Raw genomic sequence first — 21,474 nt, 5'->3', positions numbered from 1 at the left:
TACCAAAAGGAGCATTTACGTCGTCTGTTACAAAGGCTGAATTTTTTCTTTTAAAAATAAGTTTTTGTTTCATCAAAATAAATGGTATTACAGCACGATTTAAATTTCTCGCTCAAGCCGGTAATCTCACAGATGAACTATTGTAACTCCCAGTAATTTAGACGGAATGTCTGACGAAAATCTTGAGGTATATATTAGATTAATTCCTTTCTTAAATTTCGCGAGGTCTGTGTAAGGTAACTGTGAGAACGTGCGTGCAACTGAGGTAAAAATAAGCTGCAAGCTAATTCAAATTTAGTTAATGTGGGTTTAAGCCTAAGGATGACAAGGTTTCTAAAAATAAAACATTTATCAAGGCTTTACTTTGGAAACATCGTTAAAAGTTCTCCTCATTTTCATATATTCGTATTTCGTCATATATTTTCGTATTTTCATAATCTATTTTGAAAGAAGCTAAGATTAACTTCTTTCGAGAGTTTCCCTTCCTGTAATTTTTGGTGTTATGTCAATTACACAAATTGTCCACATAATTACCATAGGTATACCGTAGATCACTAGAAAGCAATTTTGTTTATTGTAATTAACAGATTTTTATCTACAAATTGTATAACAATAAATTTTATTAATGAGAACTCCTGAGTACTAAGTATTCGCAAAATCTAACAACCACTGAGTAAACAATAAATGCCTTGCTTAGAATATTTCTACATAATTAGTTTATCGTATCGCTAAAAACGCGCTGTAGTAGATAAATAACACCAAAATGTATTTTTACTAGTTTATTCTTAAATGGCGTCCCTTTCACACAGAAATATACGGACACATATGCACAATAATACCCGTAATGTCTAAGAGTCCAAATTTCTCTACAGCCACTTAAAACCTTCTGGTTGATGTTCTTCCTCAATGATTTTAACGACGGCATTCTTATTTTAGCCTGCTGTGACAGCCAACTAGCAACTTGACATACATGGGTGGCGATATGCGCTGTATGTATGTCTGCGTGGGATTTCAAAGATAATCAATGTACTGCAAAGATTAGTTATACCTAGTCCTCTTCAGCGATCGCTGTGAGGTGTGTTTCAATTTCGGCGTGCGTCAGCTCCTTGTAACGGGGCTCGCTCTTCGAAACGACTCCTACTTCAATATCAGTGGGCTTGAAGTCCATGGCGAGGACGGAGCTCAACGTTGAAATGGCCAACTGAATTGTCTCGTTTTGATCATAGTCCGACTTCTTCTTAAATTTCTTTTCAAGATACGATATTGCCTCGGTCTGCTTGACACCAACAGATGTGGCCTTGTAGCCACAAAAGTAACCAGCAGGATCACATTTGTACAGCATTGGACCCTGCTCATCGTCGTACGAAATGAGCATCATAGAGCAACCAAGGGGACGCATCTCGGCGTTTTGCGTGTAGATCTGAGCAAACGAAGGTAATGCAAATCAGAAAAAAAATAATTCAGATATTTTATAAATGAGACCAGGTACTGCCATTTGGGCAAACAAAATCGTTCGTCACAATACATATTAGGCTGTTACAAGCGAATCCAACGAGCTCTGAAATTCAATAGCTTTTAAACTATGCGCCTCTAGTTCAAAATTTCGTAAATACGTTATTTAAATAAGTGTTTGGTCCTTGAAGGCCGGAACGTTAGGTAAATTCATCGAATATTACAGTATTATATCGTACACATGTATAATATACAGTATTGAATAGCAGTAGGCAAAGAGGTGTTAAGGGAAAATACAGTACACGAAAAATGCAAGCGTTTCAAGGGTAAAAGTCGAACTGCTGAAAGTCAGCGAGGAGGTGACTAGATGTTACCGCAGGATAAAAGCGTATCGCTGTAATCGAAGAAGCTTTTCATAAACAGAGCTTTACGCCCAAAAGCTATGCTTAGCTTGCTTCAGATCTTTAAGACAATCGAAAGCACGCACTCTGGTTAATTGATGATAACGTTAGACCTTAATCGCTATGCCTGAATTACTTCCTAGATTGAGCAAATTAATATTTAAGGTTGACTTTAGCCTGCTTATTTTTAGCTATAGTTCGCTATAATATACATACCTAAGCTCATGTGATTACAGAACTTTCCATACTGAAGAGAGTAACAAGCATATTCCAATATTGATTTGTTTTTGACAGAGAAATTAGATCTAAGAACGTGCATTAATGAGCTGCTAGAGCGGTAGGGAAAGTGTATAATAAAGGAGAGTGCCTCTAACATGTCGTAAAAAAATAGTATCTCTAGTAGCCGTATATAATGTTCTGTCATGCAACTGCGCCTTTTCAACATAGATTTAGAAGAATAAGCTGTATAATTCTGCGATCAAAAAGACATTTAATATAATCAACAAAAAATAGTACCTGACAAATATCGGCGATTCGTCGAGCGAGGATGTCAACTGGAATATCATACCCAAATTTGTACTTGTAATTAGCAGCTTCAAAACGTGCCCGCTGCACCTGCGCAGCGGAATCGGCTACTCCACCAGTCATCACACAGCCAATCCGCGGAGTAATAACGAAAATGTGCTTGATTGAAGAGGCATCGAGAAGCTTGTCAGGAACTTTCTTCTGAGTGACAACCACGGCGGTGTCTGTGCCTCGAACTCCTACAGATGTGAGGGCTCCCTGATTGATCGCTTTGAACGCATATTCCACCTGTCAACGAATGACGGACCAAAATATTACGTCGTAGCACATTTCTTTCTCGAAACGAAGACTCGAGTTTCATGCGACTTATGGGACGCGACTTCTACATTTAATGAATCCCAAAACGTGTGTTGTTAATACATGTTCCGATTCATTTACAGAGTAGGACATTTACTCAAATTGAAATCTGGTTACAGGAAAGCATTTGTCAGCACTAAGGCGAGTACATAATGATATCATTTGTATTACTGCTTTACACAGGTTAAGATGACACGATGCCTAAACCGGATTTACTAAAAACCTTCCAGCATATTAAATACGTAAATTACTTTGTTGCTAATGTTCTCCAATTCGTATACAAAGAAGTAAAAGGCGCATTTAGTCAAGAAGAGCGGCACTGATAATAAAGTTCTTTGTAGCAGCCTCCGATGTACGCGTTTCAAAGGTTGCTGGCAGAACCCGTACGATACTTGTCAAGAAATAGAAACATTTCCCTCGTTTTGTATTTTATTTTAGCGTCCTGTGCATCTGATTGTAAAGGTTTTGATCATACCTTTTTAGCATATGTCTATATGCAATTTCTAAGTTCATACTATTTATACAGTATTCGGTTGGAATTATATTAACCTAGGCGCGAACTCTAAATTTAATATCAGTTTGCACAGGTTTTGGATGGTAGAAAAATCAGCAACCTATTCGAGGAAAACCGTGAAATACTATCCAAATATATGAGTGCTATTAGATATTTGAGTAGGTCAACAGCAAAACTAACCTGATACAGGCGACCCTCTGGCGAAAAGATCGTAATGTGTCGGTCGAAACCGGCTGAAGTTCCACGAGACATTCTCTTGACTTCGGTTAAGTTAATTTTGTAACACTGGAAAACCGTCCTAAATGATGGCAAGCCGGTCCAGTCGGCCCCCAGTCTATCTGTATGCACAGCGCTAAGATGACTAGTAAATAATCGGTAGATTCCAACGCACACGGCTCAGTTGCCGTCTGTGTGTAGCTCAATTGTAGCAAATCTGCAGAACAGACATTAACCTAACACTGTCGTAAGAAAACCACGAACACTTCTAGAAACCTAGAGAACATAGCCTAAAGGTATATTTAGTTATGTTAGCTTACAAAGCATACACAGAAAAGACGTATCTACATTAGAACCGGTGGTAATCAAACCACAAAAAAGTTTATTACATCTATGCTTTTTACGAAGTTATTACCATTGTGTCATGCAGCTTTCTTGAAACAGAAATTCGTGTACTTCGGTTATTTGCTACAACAAATACGGTCATTACGTTGATCGGCCTAAGCATTGTCTTGCGCGATTGCTGCCCGACGACACACACAGATTAACTGCGCGCCAAAGTTCAAACTAAGCCAGCTGATAGGCGTCATCTTAAACGTCGGAAGCTGACGTGTATGAGTTTTTCCTGCGTTGTTCGAATCGAGAGTTTGGTGCTACTGTTTCGTTAGTTGATAGGCTGGTGGTGTGTTGTTAATATTGTAGAGTGTTTCTAGGTGGAGGTCGGTTTGGTTATAAAAGTGAAGTTCCGGCTAGTAGAGTGCAGTGTGTGAAGTCCACCTGGAATGAGCCTCCAAATTCTACAGTGCACACGATCGCAACAACCGAGTGATATACCCAATCACAGTCTCGATAGAAACGCACAGTTGGTTACAAGCAGCATGAACAATAACAGTAGTAATAACAATCAACAACAGGAGTCCACGGGACAGCAACAGTGGTTTCAGCCACCTGTAACAGGAACGCCCGTTATTCAGGTACCCCCCTATAGGCCCTCAGGAACTAATGTTTTACCACAGCAACAGCAGCTTTACGCCGACCAGGTCAATTCCGCTCCTCCACAGCAGAACTATGGCCACGCAATGCCCCCTCCCCCAGGAGGTTTCCCGCAGGATGTTCGCAACACCAATGCGCCTGCAACATGCCCACCTGTCAAGCAAAAAACTGTTTCATCTACCTGCACGCCAGTTTCGTTCAATCAAGCGCATCCACCGGGGTCGCCAGGAGGCTTCCCTCAGCCTGCCAATAACTTCCAGGCTCAAAACCTATTCGGTTCTTTATCACAGAAGCTTCCACAACACAAAGAAATACCCATGTACAATAATCAACATCAACAAGAGCAGCCTTTATTAAATGGACCACCAGTGAAGCAAACGACTTTCAATGGGGTACAACAGACTGCTTCAAAAAATTTCGGTATGGCATTAGGACCGGCGGTTAATGGGCTTCCTCCAGGACCTCCACCATGCTCTCCAATTACGAGCCCCCAACAACCCGGAACGTTTATAAATGAACCGCCCCAAAATGTAGGATTCTCGCATGCCGGTCGTCTAGGACCTCATCAAAATAAGGGCCTTCAGAATACCAGTTACCCTGGACCTCCGCTTACAACTGTGCCCCCGATACCGCCAATTAACAATGGACCTCCGGTTCCAACAAGTTTAGCCGTACCTGCAAGACCTCAGTATAATGACACAGCAATCGGTCCTGGTGGGTATCAACCGGAGTCACCTCCCCGAGGGTCGATACCTTTTGGAGTGCCCGTAAGCAGCCCGCCTCAAGTGCCTCCTCTTCAAGATCATCCGACAACATCTTCACTGCAAGGTTTACCTCAAGGAGGACCAGCTCAGGCTCGCCGACCAATGTATCCAGCAGCAAATCAGCAATCACAGTCTGCTCCTCAAATGGGCCGTACAGGACCTCAATATAACGGCCAAGGCTACCCCAATGGAGATAATGGAGATTACGCTTCAAATCTAGTTAGTCCTATGGCTGGGCTATCAGTTCGGGAAGGTATGAATAAATTGTGGGGTGTTGAGCCCGTAAACCTTCTTCAGGAACGTGACGTACTCAATGCTCAGCTTCCTTTGAGCGAATTATCGAGTAGAAATTGTTCTCCGGATGTCATGCGCTGCACAATGGTAAAGGTGCCTGAGACGTCGTCGTTGCTACAGAAATCCCGATTGCCACTTGGAATCTTGCTGCAACCATTTAAAGACTTACAGGGGCTGCCTGTTCTCCAGGTCCCAACAATTGTACGGTGTCGAGCTTGTCGAACCTATATCAATCCGTTTATCCAGTTTATTGATCGAACACGATGGAAATGCAACATATGTTTCAGGCTGAATGACTTACCAGCCGACTTCCTGCAGGATCCCGTCACGGGGCGATTCGGAGATCCCGAGTTGCGGCCGGAAATTAAGCACGGAACCGTGGAATACATCGCGCCCACCGAATACATGGTCCGGCCACCGCAAGCGGCAACGTATCTCTTCGTGATGGATGTGAGCTTTCAAGCAGTCGAGACTGGCTATCTCAAGGTCACCACTGATCAGATTCTAGAATGCCTCGACCATATTCCGGGAGATGGTCGGACAACAATTGGGTTTATTACCTTCGACTCTGCCGTCCACTTTTACTCCCTCGATGGAGGAAGCGGATTGCCTAGACAAATGGTGAGCCTAACTGTATTTTAATCATTGTACACTTGGTATTCATATATTGCAACAGAAATTCTAAACCATGTAAATTATTGTATATATATATATATATATATATATATATATACCTAAAGTTACTTTGCGGCTTTACTTAGCCTTTTGTTTGTGGCACAAATACGTTTCTACAGCTTTTTATTATCAACTAGCTAATTTACTATCATCACTCAACTAGGGATAAAACAAAGCATGCCTCTGGAAAGACTGGAAAAGACTTAACAATAATCGTATCTAGAATTTATCGGGCCATTTTTGGTTAAATTGTTGTATGTTCGAATCCTTTGGACAGTTCATAGTTCTCTGCTTGACTGCTATTACGCTAGATTGCTTTTATTGACATTGTCGCTACTAGATTAATTCCTCCAATATAAATCATATAAAATATTCGAAAAAAAAGTAAACAATTGTCTCTTCAGGTACAATACGTAAGCCATGCACTTTGAACTTGAGAATCAATGCACCTTTGTTAAACGTAAAAATAACATTATTAGACGATCCGCTCGAACACATTTTTTTAGCGTATATGGATTTTCCCTATACATTCTAAATGTATCTTGAAAAATATATGAACTTCCTTCAGCTTTATTCATTATCATCTCAAGCTCGAATGCGATTTTCTGTTGTTTGCCTTGTCTCCGATGGCACCTGGATCTCGATCGTTGCGCTTGCCGACGTATGTACAGGAACTGAAACAAACTTGCCACTTCGGCTTGCTTAACAACGCTATTAAAAAAGTTTTGTTATGTTCGTGATGGTAGCGCCCTATACCATCGGCCCTCAAGAACACCGCTGTTTACTTTGCGTTTCTCCTCACAATGACTTGCAAACCTATAATAATGTATACTGTATTCTATTTCTAAGGGTACCCAACTACCCAATGAAAAATGTACTGGTGTCGCCGTGACGCTTATCATCGGCTATACGTGAGCAGCTTAACTGTGTACAATTGCTTGTTGACGGTAAAATAATACCTCGGAGCCACTATAACTAAGACAGCGTTTAACCAAAGTTAAGGATTCAGTATTGTTCCAGGATGAGCCGTCTTATCAAAACAAAGTAGCTGCGTAGAAAAATAACTCTATTGACGCCGTAAAGATCTGAATTACTTCGACCTCTGCAAGCACTTTTCAGCGTGGACGACATACGCATCGAGTAAATGTTCTCAATATATTGTATAAATGACACTCACTGTCATTGACAAATAACGGGATAGCCGTTAAGCTTTAAAACGTTAATCCAAAGATCTCCATGGGTAGTTACTAAAGCGATTCAGAAGGTTTGCATTCCGAAAAGTAGTCGTAAACACTTTTCTTAACTGCTCGATTACGTTTTAAATGCATGAGTTTATGGTGATAACATTAGTTTCAATGTAAAAATAGAGATTGCCATGTAGTAAACCGGTACACTCCGTGAACAAGAAGAGCGTCATCTGTGTCGAATAGAGATGAATGACAATGATGATGATTAGTTGTTGTTGAACTTAGGCAAGGTTTAAGAAGCATAAAGTTATATCTGTGGAATCGATGTATCATAAATAACTTAAAAGCAAGACATTGAGGGCTAAGTCATTTAACTTGTGCATAAAACTACCTTTTACATAACATGTAAAAAAAGGAAAAGCATTCAAAAGTTATGCCAAAAAAAAGCCGTAACCGGGAAATATGCTTCGACCATACATGCCAAGTGAGATTCAAACATGTAATATGAATGTTAATAATAATTATTATTATATAATGGTCAGTGAATACATTGGTATTAGATCATTTCACTAAAACTATCCTACGGTCAAATGTACAATTCTACTTCTAGTTTTGTGGTGCCCTGTTGTTCTGCATTGCTTTCATCCTTAAGTTAGTTTCTTCCGTGCCTACAACAAAAGTGTGCCTGAGATCACCATAGTTTCAATGTTTTCTTTGATAATGTCATAATACAAATAGCGCAATAGCATTTCTCCGCGAATTCTGCGTGCATTCTCTCCATGAATTTGTAACTGGGCCCCTAGTATAGAGCATGTTAACCGCTCCAATCTTTTCATGCATGTAATCGTTGAGCGATAAGTACAACCAGAAAACCGATACTGTAGCCTTTAAATGTCTGATATATACATTATCGATCTGAGTTATTCAAAAAACGCCTCGTTAAACTGTGCGCGTGCTGGCAGTTAGAGCCTCCAGAGTGCTGCTTAATGGCGACCCCAATTATAGTTTTTGATATATTTTTCTGATATATGCAAGTTAGTACGAATTATTATCAGTAAATATATGTGTATCGAGGCAGTCAGTTCATATTTGCATCTCATTGCGCAAGAACGGAAGTTCGCCTTGGCACTGTGAGAGGTAACCGGGTTTTTACGTGTCAAACGCTTCCATATCAACAGCAACAGTAATCTGTTAGTAGTTGAGTTATTCGTTGGCATTTGTGGTTGCTTGAAATGTAGATGTTCCCGAAGACATCGCTCTATTGTATGGACCACACTCTGTCCATTTGTCTTAATGGGGTAAGCAGCTATTTACCAATGATATCGTATTGTCTCGATGGATGCTTTTACATGAATCAATGCGTAGATGACAGGGTCCAATGGACTAAGGAAAAATCCATCATTTGCAACTATTGCATATAAATTAATTTGGTGCAGGATTCTCTTACGTTAAGCCTTGTTCAACTCCGACAGACCGCAGTTATTGAATTGTTTCTCTGCCTGTCGCTCTACTGGCAAAACGGAGTAAATGTATGAGAAAAATTGTCGTCGATAATGTTTCATTGGCACTTTAGCAATCTAACCATCAATACAATAATATCACATAGATGTAGGCACTAAATATGTCTTAAGACGGGTCATATATTTGAAAAGCCTTGAACCACTTTTCAAGAGTTTGCCTGTTGTACGTTTTTTCGGCGAGAATTTAGTCAGTCTTAACTTTCTAGGTCCATTATTAACTGAGTCGAACTACGCACATGCTTATTATTATTTCTCTTATCACTAACATGCGGTAACAACAATAATAATAATAATTTTAAGGAGAAGAAAAGTAATGTAAGCATCATCATCATCATAATGGGGTTATAGGAAAAAAAGATAAATGACAGCGTTTTGATTGGCTAATCTTAGGACTATTTGTTCCAATGAAAAAGTTTGTTTTTTTTTGTTCAAGTGTGTTGTTTTTATATTCCAACAATATTAATCCCTGACATTGCCGTGTGTCGATTTACCTTTAGTTGGCATTAAAGTCAGAAGTTGTAGAAGCTTTCTCAAAACCGGAACGGAGGTTGGTTGCGATTTTATTTTTAGATGCTGAGTCGAACTTTCAGAAGTTGTAGAAGCTTTCTCAAAATCGGAACGGAGGTTGGTTTCGATTTTACTTTTAGATGCTGAGTTGAACTTCGATCAAAGCTCATACTGCGATTCATGGGACTGTGATGTCAAAGAGCAAAACAACTTTCAAATATGGAACATGTTCCGACTTTTTTGGTAAGGATAGATGCTTTGTTACCAAATTCATTGGTGTGATGAATTGATAACTTTCGAAAAATGCTAAAAGCCGCATTCTTGAATTCAGTGGGGCAGTGGCTGAAGAATTGCTGAAACCATCGCTATCCTCCGTTGTTAGAAAAATTCACCTGCGCCATCTGTGAAAAAGAACGATATGATATAATGCCGCCAGTGTACCGCATGTTAAGTTGGTTTAGGCACATGCTGACTATTGGCAAATAGACCTCGTAACTGGTTGAGAAATAGTAGCTTAGAGAACTTTCACATCTCTTGCACATAGATGCGAATATTACGTGATGTGATAAACAGTCGACATAAGCATCCTTATGTTGCAATTATTATTAGAATGTCTATGGAAATAGAGATTGACAGGACGAAGCAGGAGGAACCCATGACTGATATGGCATGCAAGTGTAAACGAAGCACTAAAAACAACTACCCGTTCATCGAGATTGTTAGAGATCACTAGGTTTTCTATGTAATAAAATTATTTTTATTATAAACAAAGGCCATAAAACGTTACATGATACGATCGATTGCACGAATCTCCATGATGTGCCACTAACTTTTGTTTCACGTATTGTGTCACAGATTATTTCTTAATATCTACTCATTGTTTTCCAATGTAAACTTTGATTCAATGAAACTTAATTGTCAATTATACGAAATAGCAGTTGTAGAAAATGACTAAAAAGGATCTGTAAAGTACTTATTGAGCTACATTGGACACTCTACTTAAACGCATAAATAATAGTACACATTACTTTTTTTGTTCAAATTAGCTATGATATATCATAGCGGCTCGTTTACCTAATTTTTTTCATCAAATTCAATTTAAGTGCTAATATGGCGTCATTCTTCTACGTGATTCAATAGATGCATTCTTTACACAATCTGTGGACGCACAGTAGTTTTCTCTCACACGATTATGATCATACCTTAATTATTGCATGGATGATAATTCATTACGATGATTTTAAGAAACTGCCATCTTTGACACTTTGGTGTCGTTTTGAACAAAGTGACTAAATATTTATATAGATAAATTCCGTCCTGCTGTTGTTACAGGTGATAACTGATGTGAATGACGTTTTCATTCCAACACCAGAAGATCTTTTGTGCAATTTAAACGAATGTAGAGAGCAAGTCCGGGAATTGCTGTTAACTTTGGGGAAGACACAGGTAAGGCTAACATAAGGCAGCTCTTTAATTCTACACATAACGCATAGATTTATGCTGAGCTGTTCACATGTACCTTGACAAATTGCGTTCGTATTTATTGCTCGTCGAAATAGGAACATTTATTACTGCTAGTGCTTTTCTGCAGTTTAAATGCCGTCCGTCTTCAATAGGTGCATCCGATCGCCATTTTGTTTTCTCATTATACGTCGTCCTTTGCTGTCAAATTTCAGTCCGGCGGTGGGGGCAACTGTCTGGGTGCCGCCCTTCAGGCAGCCTACAAGTTGCTCGCGCCCGTTGGAGGCCGTGTATCAGTGTTTCAGTGTTGTCTACCGAATCTGGGTCCAGGTGCACTCCAGTCGCGGGAGAACCCGAATGAACGCTCGGCTAAAGATGTCGTCAATCTGAATCCAGCGACCGATTTCTACAAGAAACTCGCTCTCGACTGCTCAGGCCAGCAGATTGGCGTCGATCTCTTTCTACTGAGCTCGCAGTTCGCTGATCTGGCGACTCTAGCAGGCATCTCGAAGTTTTCCTCAGGCCATGTGTACTATTATTCACGATTCCACGTTACGCAAACGCCCGATCAGGTGGAGCGCTTTTCGGGTCAGCTGCGCCACTATTTGACTCGCAAGGTCGGTTTTGAGTCAGTGATGCGGATTCGCTGTACGAAGGGTCTCCAGCTGCACACGTTCCATGGGAACTTTTTCGTCCGGTCGACGGATCTGTTGTCGTTACCAACCGTCAATCCGGATACGGGCTATGCTATGCAAGTAAGCATCGAGGAAAATTTAACAGAGTACAACGCGGCCGTATTCCAGGCCGCTGTGCTGTATACGTCGTCGCAAGGCGAAAGGCGAATCCGAGTTCATACGTTATGTCTACCGGTATCGGCCCTTCTGCCAGACATCTTGCAAGGGGCCGATCAAGAAGCCGTGGTTGGTTTGCTAGCCAAGATGGCGGTTGATAGAAGTCTTAGCTGTTCGGTTAGCGACGCCAGAGACGCTCTTATCAACGCTGCCAGCGACCTCTGCCACGCATATTCACTTACTCAACGCTCAACCGCTGGCGGGCTAATGATTATGCCCAACTGCAAAACACTTCCGCTATACGTGCTCGGGTTACTAAAGCAACGAGCATTCCGTGTCGGTGTATCGACGAAGCTGGACGATCGAATATACGATATGGAGCTGATTAAGAACCTCCCGCTAGACAAATTGTTACTACAGATTTATCCGGCGCTATATCCACTTCATCTGCAGTTGCCACCCGACCAATTACCACCGCGGCTACAGCTATCGTTCGAGAAGGTAGACAAGAATGGACTGTACTTGCTGGAAACGATTGACACGTTGTTCGTCTATGTAGGCGGAAGGCTATCACCGCAACTACTCCAGAACGTATTTGGAGTGTCAAAGTTCTCGCTGCTACCGGATTCGATGGTACGTATTAGTGGATGCCACTATTTTTCTTCAGTAGTGTTATAAGTAAATCCAGTGGACTTCAAAATTGAAAAACTAGCTGAGCTAGAAGTGAAAAAAAAAAATGTATTAGAGGTACTTTCCTTTATCTTCAACCCACTTCTTGGCACGCCCTAACAGCATCTGGATACGTGTTTTCGTATGTAATTTCTTTATCTATGGCTTCCCAAAGTAAATCGATAAAGGACTATATTTGTCCAGCAGTTGACTTTTTTAGGATATGAAAGGCATCGTTATCATACAGACATAAATTGGGAGAATAAGCTTGACTCTTTTTGTATTTTATACGGGTGACATTTAATTACAACAATAATAAAAACAGAATGTGTGAGCAAACATTATTAGCCGACGGTAAAGACTGGAATAGCTAGGCAAATTTTCAAATGATGCGTCCTAGAAAGAGATAGTGCATTCCGAATAACAAAACTGGGCGACACTGGGAACTATCTCGTGCCCAATCAATTGATTATGTACAACCGCAGATGCCCAGTGAAGGCAACCACACTAACAAATGTTGATGTTTTTTTTCGACCACAGACAAGCTTGCCTGAGCTATCGAACGAGAACTCTGAACGGATTCGCGATTTCGTGTCGTACGTTGGCGATCGTCATACGGTCACCCCTCCACTACGGGTCATCCGAGAGGATTCACAAATTCGCCAACTATTTACGCAATATATGGTCAATGACCGAGGCGAGAGCGTCCTCTCCTACTACGAATTTCTACAGCATCTACGCAACCTGCTTGATTCTTACTAAGTCATTCGTTTCCGTATCCCGGTGATCGTCTACGATTTCGCCTTCCTGTTTGTTGAATTGGTAGAATTTTATATGACTGATGTTGCTATCTCCGATAATCTAATCTACCAACAAGTGGTTTGTATTTTTTGGAGGTTTACATTCGCTTGTTCGTAGGAGCTACGACGCAAAGTGATGACAGGTCTAAATCTAGGCGCGACAACTCATAGGAGTGAGTTGCTACAGCTTAAGCTGCCAATAGAAAAAGTTACGCTGCTGATCATTATAGACAAGGAACTAATTATTAAAAAAAAAAAAAGACCCGTTCGAACCATAATTTTCGAAAGGGCTGGGCCTACAGGTAAGGGTGTCAAAAAAAGGACAGAAGCAGTCATCTTCAAGTAAGTTGGGGTGATTGTTCATAGGTACAAGAAAAGAACAAGCGATTTGTGATTGGACGTGACAACGTCAGTATTTGGCATCGTTTTTTTGCACTAGAAACTTGATTAGTTTAGCTAAAAATAAAGAACGAGAAGCATCAACTACGGCACTCCTAAGTAACGATAGAGGATGGTTACAAAAAGATAAGGCTTAACACACTTAACATGCGATGCAGAACAGGCGAATCCCGCAGTACCATGGACTGCTAAATGGCGAAGGTTGGTAGCGGCATCAGTTGGGTGAGATAAGGCAAGTAGTGGCATTTGACATTTGAGCGCGTTCACCCTGCAGGAATTTTCCGTATAGGCTAGCGTGTTTATTTTTGTTTACAGTTCAATTTGTCACACCAGCACATTTGACAAAATAAATGTTGTTCTGTGAGCGATTATCTGACCCCTGTATGGAGCGTAAGCTAACTGTCGCGTAATAGATAATTGTATCTCTGTATTGATTCCCGTCCATTAGAAGATTAGTGTTATTATTAAGATTTTACGCAGGTTCCGACCCAGGCATCATAGGATTGGCAAGTAAAAAAATATGCCAAAAGTGCGTATATACGCTATAACGTCCAGGTGCCATAAATTCTTTCAGTTGACGGTTTCTCCTTGAATGTCCATGCTTTCATTTACAGCTGCATTCAAGATATCATTAAGAGCCTAATTAAAGAGAATTGTCATTCGCTTGTTGGTTTATTAAAGAGGCTACATTGTCGTTAATAGAATAATTACGTAAAAATTATTGCTATTCACGTTAACAAAAAGTCGTCCTTACGACCAACGAATAACGGATATAGCGCTCAACTGTCACACGCATTGTCAGCGAGCTGCTTGATTGGAATAATAATTTTTGCGTATCTGTAGAGAAAACCTACAGCACGAAAAGGAGGCAAACAAGCGACATGAAGATCAAGCAAAAGTAAAGAGAAATGTGAATTCGGAAAAAGGCGGTCCAACTCTGGTGTGGTTACACGCGATACTTCTCGTACGAGCCTTGGTTATGTTGAATATTTGTAGTAGTCACAGGGAAGCCAAACAAAATTGCTTACCATGTCGGTTTATTTCCATGCTGCCGAAAGTGCTTGCATAGAGCAAATCACGAAGATTTGGCGAATGTTGATAATAATAAAAGTAATAATAGGAGAAGTTGAGTGGGAGTTGATGGCAGCAGAAGGAAACAAAATTAAAAAATAAATGAAGAATACCTACCTGACGTCATATACAACAGCGGTAGCACGGTGCGTAGGATCAGTGGTGCAAAGTGCTCACTGCGTCAGTGTTGCCTCAACGTGCAGCAGAATGAATTGAGGTAACCCAATGTTATTGTACATATTTATTAGGAGATCGGTAAAAAAAAAATAGGCACAGCGAACGATGTCAAATCACATTAGAATATATAGAATACAAATATTATCATGAAGCAGTGCAGGAGGATAAGGAGAAGATGCGAGAAAATTTGGTGGAAGATGTCAATTCATTGTGAGCTGGCGATTATTATCATGAACGAGATGGTTGGCGAAACGGTCGAAGTTGAGCTTTGCACGATTTTGACAGCTTAAGAGAGAATTCGGCTCTTAATGGAACGATTTCCATGGCAACGAACCTTTTCGTCGAATTGAAGAATACAGGTGGATGAGAGCGCGAATAGAACAGGAAATAAGTTCAAAAGCGAAAAGAAAAACGAAGAGAATAGACGAGCAAACAAGATGTCGTGACAATAACATTAAAGTAAAATCTAGCTACACAAGAACATATTTAGTTAAACAGTTTTATAAACTGAAACCTAATTGCAATGAATGTATGAATGAATAAATATGCATTAAGTTATAACCAAGACAAATTAGGCATGCGGTTGCATACACCACATACACACACGTACACCCACACAGGCCAGTAATAAACAGACAGATAAAGTCACGCACGTACAGACATATAGGATTGAAAAAGCTGGTTGATAATACAGTTTTTAGATATTATGCTTAGATATTTTAGATACTAAGCACATGGTACGTGCTATTATAACGTGCAAACGAAAAATAAAAACCGTACGAAAAACGTTGTAAAGTGATTAATAATGCGGGGAACTTCCAGTGTCGAAAACGCAGAGAAAAAAACCGGCTTCAGGGCGCTTCCGAGACGCCAAGGTGGGTTAACCCACATGGAAATAGCAGGTTTATTAATCATAGTTAATAATTAATATTGACGAAAAGTGGTCACAATGTAGCTGTCGGTGAGAGAATAATGAAGTAGATTGCCTTCGAGGTGGTTTCAAGAACAAGGTAAGGTTTATTTTGCGTGTCGATAACAGCGATGCGAGAAAGAGCAGCACGTTCTGGTCTTGATTAATATCAACTAAGATGATCACTTATTATTATTATTATTTAAATAAAAATGTCTATCTTACAGTAAAAAAGCTGTTGTAATATATTAGTATTAGAGTAGTGTAGAACATAGACAGCTTAATAGGATATACTACATGTGGAGAGGCGACTTCTGCTGAAAATGCTAATTCTATTGATAGGTAAAGTATGGTATGTAAAGTAGGACGCTAGCATGAAGGCCTATAGTAGGTTTATGTAGACTCAGCTACTCAGAGAAGTGCGAGACGACAGACCCGATCATGGGTGTCGGTTGGTGTAACCGTGATATTGAAACTGTGAAGCTCTCTTACGAATGCGTAGTGTTGGTTCAACACATCCAGAAATTATTTTCACCAATTGAGAATATCTTTTTGCAGCTTTAAGCATCAAAATGAATTTTTTCAGGCATGAATTCTTTCAACAAAGAATAAAATTTAGGCTAAAGGGATTGAAAACTCATAAAATATACATAAAAAAGCCATTTGTGGTGCTAGATTTGGATTTTAGGTAAAACTATTTTTAATCTATGGCCTTTTCTATGGCGATTTTCCTTCTTTAACGATTTTTTTTACTGACTTTAATGGGGTTTCTTACATTCGGTATGTTCTGCGGTTTAAGCTTTTATCTTGTAATCTTTAGCCTACCTTTGCGCCTACCGAATATTTTTCTTTGGGCGAGGGTATTTGAGTCTGGCGAGGCTTCAGCGAGTCTGGATTAGAAGTATCACTTTACTCGCGACTCTCATTAAAAAACAATACGCATAGTTATTATGTACTTCCGAAAACGGTTTGTGAGTGGTTTCAACCTCGAATTGGGACTGTAATTGAATCAAATGGCAGTTACATTGAATAAACATGTTTTTCTGAAATGTATAAGTCAACACATACAACCAATTTGGCCCAAATATCTACTTTGTTTTAGAAGCACTCATAAACTAGCGACACGAATATTGTCACTTCATATAATAGGAGATATCTGACATTTTAAGAGCTTCATGGAGTATGACGTTGAAGGCGATGTTATTTAATCTATAGGAGCCACAGCTACTGAAAGAAAACAAGCAGAGACTGAAATATTCGTATAGTGATTATGTTCGAATGCGCACACTTCAGGCAATTGTTAATAGAAGATGCGATGAATTTTCTCAATTCTTTCGCTTTTTTTTTTTGTACAAGCTGGCTAACTTTAAAATTTTCTCACTTCTCAAATATACTGATACTTACCAGTAAAACGTTTGCATGGTTGCGAAGGATGATACAGTTACGGTGACGGAAATTAAGGAACAATGGACGCACTGATACTACTGAGATTGAGCATCGGGTGCCTGGTTTGCTTACGGCGACGAAATCGCAAGTCTTTATATAACACTTGCAACTTTCGCAATTACCAAACAAATTCCTACATGTTTTGACTACCTCTTATATAATACCTTTATTATTTAAAAAGCAAACCCTAAAAAATCAATGTGTGTAAAACAAAGTTGGCACGATTGAGATCTCGGCTGTTACTGCAAAGTCTGTGAGCGTACCAGCTAGCGATGATTCTTATCGAAAATATATAATTCACATATCATTAAAAGGCTACACTCTTTTTGTATGTTTTAAGCTGTTAAAATATTTAAGCGACATCGATTATCAGTACAAATTTGTTTGTGCTTTGTAAAAATACGCGTGTTGATTGGTTAATATGTTTCACACAGCCAGCCAAAGAGATATCAGCAGGTTCCCCTGCAAGAGATTTGTCACAAATCCGACATAGAAGACCCACTCTTGCTTCTAAAAATGATGATATAAACCAACAGACGTAATATCTTGTAGAATAATCAATAGTGGCTTTAAATGTCAATTGGGCCATATGCAAGATACAGGTATTGTATTTGTTATTTTTACGTAGATGCTCTGTGTATTTAGATTATGATCATCTTGTTGACATTTCAGAAAGCAGTAAGTACAGACTTTTCTAGATGATAGTGAACGTCAACTTTTAATGCATAGACGGTCTGTACGGTTAATACCTAGTCTAGCTATTAATAATATAAAAACAATACTTTATTAATGATTTCCGGTTTAGTTTTAAACAAAAACAATGCGTTTCTTAGCATTGTTTACGCATAACGCACATGAGGCTCTTTTGGCAAGCAGAGTTTCGCGCACAGTCGAGTCTCCAAAACCAGCCGTCTCGCCAAGGATAACATCAATGCGTTCATCTCAACAACAGCTATGGAGGGCCCAGGCATGAATCAAGCCGGCGGAAGCCCATATCCCGCACAAAGTAGGCCCCGACAACCGGCAGACCAACGTCAGAACCCGTTTCAGGTGCGTATAAGTGTACGACATAAAAGAGAACTATCGTGAAACCGAGAAGAATATTACAGTGCTAAGTTTCGTCTATCGTTGCAAAAAATCGGATGCTACTTTGCGCAAGCTTGCACTGTTTGCTGCCATTGTTATAACCAAAGAAATTTTGGTAGTTATATTCCTTTGTAAAGCTACGATTGAGAATATGTATTGAAAAAATTAATAAGGCATTGTGCTGTACATGTTGAAGACTGCATTAACCTACAAAACATAAAAACGCGCACATTCATTACTTGAGAGCACATTCCAACCTAGGTGGCCATAATGCCGGCAAACTGTTATAGAATTATACCACAACAAACAACGAATAACATTTGAACTAATACATTATTGAACCGTCGAAATTTGTTCATTGCCAATGGAAACAGCATCGATTTTACCGATTTACGGCGCAGCCGTTATGCTCGTAGTGACGACTAATATTACGCAGCAAAAAGCAGAGGATTTTTTTAAACAATTTAATTATAAATGTTATAATCTTGAGCGATAAATCGTTTCATACATATATTAGACATATATCTAAATGCACTAGGCAATGTGCAAATTTGTTGTACATATAACCGTACAAACATGTAAATATTTGCCGAATACAAATAATCCGGTAGAAATGTCACAAGGGTGTCATACCATACTCTCACGTAATTGTGATGTTTTTAGTTTTGTTGAGTCAGAATTTTTCAGTATGTAAGTTAAAAATAATAACAACGACTACTGCTATACCTCGTTAGCTAATAGGAATTTCGGGTTTCGCGTCGATATATTTAAATAATTTAAATAAATATATGTCTGAAGTACCGTTAAAGGTATTTCGTCATAAAAGCGCATTGTAATATTCTAATCATCAACAAGATAACGTTAATATTCGTTTACTGTTATGACTTGTCTAATTTAATATTTCTCGTTTACTGTTATGACTTGTCTAATTTAATATTTCTCTACTCTTTGTCGTATTAGAATCTGACCGCTGAAGAAATCGCCGTATTAAAAGAATGCAATCGTCAAAGCTTCTACTACAGATGTAAGTTCCCTCTATTTCTCAATTTCGCCTATAACTGTAGTGTTAATATAGGCCGTTCTAATGGACCATTAATGGGAGTAAAAATGGTTAAAAATGAAAATATGATTTAATTTGTTAGCTGCACAGTTTAACTATTGGTACTTTCATAGCTTATTTGAAATAGCTTTGTGAAGCATTTGGGTAGATCATATATTAAGCTATTTTCTGTTGGGGTTGTTTAACATGTTGGGTTAATTCGTCGGTTATTCTGAGCTTATGATAAAATTTTTGGGTAATAAACGACCAAACTGAGGTAAAAATTCTTAACCGATCGTTCTAAGGGCCTTCTGACACCGACAAGGAGTGTAAGTCTATTTATATTTAAAAATGCACCCTACCAAATTATATACCAAAAACATTATAGTTAAAACACGAACACTAAGATACTAGCAGCAACTGATATTGGCATTTGCTCAAACATAGACGCAGTTGAGATAGACCAAATCTGCTTTTCTTTGATATTCGTATCCGCTGCTACTACTGTCTTAGTGTTAATGTTTTACCTATAGTGTCCTTACTAATTTAATTTTTTACGAAAAAAATGGCATCTGACTTTGAACTATTGGCCGAATGGAATCGAGTTGTGCTTATCGTAAGGTATGTACGATAATAACCTGTCTATGAATCCGCAGCAAGGTCTTAGGATAAGCCAACATTAGCGGAAGCATTTTCCTGTAGTTTCTCTTTACTCCTTGTGCAGCCGCTCTGTACACATTTCAAAACTAATTGATTTCCATCTTAGGTAAAGAACAATTGCTGCCCGAAATGGGCAGTCATTTTTGGTTAGTGATTTTAATACAGTAATAAGTAACTAGGCCAAGAATTGTGCCTCATTTTGGAGTAACTGTTTAAAGAAATGTTCAACTTTTTTCTTGATGCTCATTCCATGAAATAACAATTTGTATTGTTGTTCATTCAACACGTTTCAATCCCGATTGACTGTACAGGTGTTCCATTCGCTGTTCTCTCGGGTATCGCCATCCAATGGGCCGTCAAGGCGGGTTACCTAACGACACATCCAAAGTGGGGCACAGTTCCCAAGCTTGTCGGAGCCTGCGCTGTGTCTTATATATTGGGAAAGGTACAAAATTATATCTGCGGTTTGGTTAAAAATTTTCAGTGAATTCAAGCGTGGACGCATTCAGTATATGTATGTATATGTATAATATGCTAAAATGTCTATAAAATTACTTGTTAAATTTTTTCCTGTACCATCTAATTAAATCCAGTGGTCATATAGGCACAGATGTGTGGATATGATTTTGTCGCTACCCAATTCACCACTAGCTGCAAGTATTAGGAGAAACAGAGGGAGATTTTCAGCGGAGGACACCGTAAATTTTATCCAGACAGCCCCTGATACTGGACTTGGTTTTCCTACTCACGACGTCCGGGACGTAGACACGTCTCGTACGGCGTCATCGTACAGTCAAGCCGAACAAAGGGAGCGGCTCCCTCTTAATCGTAAGTATATGATGATAATGATACAATAGTGCCACATTGGGGTTACCGCCACGTTCCTAATCCGACCCGGTTACAGATTTAGGCGTTTTTAGAGGCTGTCAATCCTATATCGGTTCATGCGTATCCATAATCGATTATCTGCTGTTGAACTGTTTGAGTTAATGGATTCAAATCTGATACGTAAGCATCAAACAGTGCAACAGTTCGTAGTTCATTTCCGTTTTTGTGTGCTGCTGATTTTCAGTTTCACCATCATCTGCCTTACCGCCCGACGGGGAAACTTCGGAGAGTAGTCCGGTACGGTATCGCTCTTTCGACGATCTTCGACGTGAAAATCGTGCCGAATTTGCAAACAGACGGTTTACAAGTGATGGCGGCCGTATTCTGTATCCTCCGTCAGGTCGGGACCTTCAAACGGATGCGCCACAAACGCCGTCATATTCGGGCTATGCAGCCCAACCTGCGCCGTTGCCATCGCTGCCTTCTTCCGAAGATTCCAACCTAAACAAACGCTATCAGAGAAAAAACAAATATGGCGATTTCGTAGAAGACTAACTTTTCTTTGCATCATAGAATTCGAAAAAATTCGCATCAAGACTCGGGAATGGTAGATGCCTATTAGTATTGTACAAGTTGGAAGGAATCTTCGATTAGTTAACACACTTAATAGAAATGATAACAGAAACTGAAGTATCTAAATAATACTAAAAGTGTTGGATTTTAAAAAAGAAA

General features: G+C 39.5%; 3 protein-coding genes and 1 long non-coding RNA gene across 4 annotated transcripts; 2 read left to right on the top strand and 2 right to left on the bottom strand.

Annotated features, from left to right (window-relative positions):
* Positions 1-764: 764 nt before the first annotated feature.
* Positions 765-3,664, bottom strand: LOC111245705 (proteasome subunit alpha type-6-like). Its single transcript, XM_022794385.2, has 3 exons — positions 3,430-3,664; positions 2,370-2,666; positions 765-1,420 (listed from the first exon to the last, which is right to left on the bottom strand). Exons 1-3 carry the CDS (start codon positions 3,499-3,501, stop codon positions 1,049-1,051), a joined length of 741 nt encoding a protein of 246 aa, XP_022650120.1. The 5' UTR covers positions 3,502-3,664; the 3' UTR covers positions 765-1,048.
* Positions 3,665-3,699: 35 nt separating this feature from the next.
* Sec24AB (Protein transport protein Sec24AB) lies at positions 3,700-13,894 on the top strand. The gene is made up of 4 exons (XM_022794357.2): positions 3,700-6,137; positions 10,738-10,851; positions 11,082-12,290; positions 12,867-13,894. The coding sequence occupies exons 1-4, from the start codon at positions 4,248-4,250 to the stop codon at positions 13,086-13,088; spliced, it is 3,435 nt and encodes a 1,144-aa protein (XP_022650092.1). The 5' UTR covers positions 3,700-4,247; the 3' UTR covers positions 13,089-13,894.
* Positions 10,140-18,013, bottom strand: LOC147758850 (uncharacterized). Its single transcript, XR_015324029.1, has 2 exons — positions 17,088-18,013; positions 10,140-12,374 (listed from the first exon to the last, which is right to left on the bottom strand). It is a non-coding gene; the product is annotated as an uncharacterized LOC147758850 (long non-coding RNA).
* A 6-nt stretch (positions 18,014-18,019) lies between these two features.
* asrij (OCIA domain-containing protein asrij) lies at positions 18,020-21,474 on the top strand. The gene is made up of 5 exons (XM_022794370.2): positions 18,020-18,179; positions 19,176-19,239; positions 20,226-20,359; positions 20,508-20,742; positions 20,987-21,474. The coding sequence occupies exons 1-5, from the start codon at positions 18,084-18,086 to the stop codon at positions 21,295-21,297; spliced, it is 840 nt and encodes a 279-aa protein (XP_022650105.1). The 5' UTR covers positions 18,020-18,083; the 3' UTR covers positions 21,298-21,474.

Source organism: Varroa destructor, unplaced genomic scaffold (genome assembly GCF_002443255.2).
Source record: "Varroa destructor unplaced genomic scaffold, Vdes_3.0 BEIS01000001.1, whole genome shotgun sequence".
In the NCBI taxonomy this organism is placed as follows: domain Eukaryota; kingdom Metazoa; phylum Arthropoda; class Arachnida; order Mesostigmata; family Varroidae; genus Varroa; species Varroa destructor.
This window is presented reverse-complemented; position numbering and strand designations above follow the sequence as displayed.

Coding starts and splice junctions, on each gene's coding strand:
- LOC111245705 (XM_022794385.2), bottom strand. CDS start 3,501: ATGTCTCGTGGAACTTCAGCCGGTTTCGACCGACACATTACGATCTTT. Junction 2,667..3,429: donor CAGAGGGTCGCCTGTATCAG/GTTAGTTTTGCT, acceptor ATTCGTTGACAG/GTGGAATATGCGTTCAAAGC. Junction 1,421..2,369: donor GAATCGCCGATATTTGTCAG/GTACTATTTTTT, acceptor TCGTTTGCTCAG/ATCTACACGCAAAACGCCGA.
- Sec24AB (XM_022794357.2), top strand. CDS start 4,248: ATGAGCCTCCAAATTCTACAGTGCACACGATCGCAACAACCGAGTGAT. Junction 10,852..11,081: donor TAACTTTGGGGAAGACACAG/GTAAGGCTAACA, acceptor GTCAAATTTCAG/TCCGGCGGTGGGGGCAACTG. Junction 12,291..12,866: donor CGCTGCTACCGGATTCGATG/GTACGTATTAGT, acceptor TTTCGACCACAG/ACAAGCTTGCCTGAGCTATC.
- asrij (XM_022794370.2), top strand. CDS start 18,084: ATGGAGGGCCCAGGCATGAATCAAGCCGGCGGAAGCCCATATCCCGCA. Junction 20,360..20,507: donor TGTCTTATATATTGGGAAAG/GTACAAAATTAT, acceptor AATTAAATCCAG/TGGTCATATAGGCACAGATG. Junction 20,743..20,986: donor GGAGCGGCTCCCTCTTAATC/GTAAGTATATGA, acceptor GCTGATTTTCAG/TTTCACCATCATCTGCCTTA.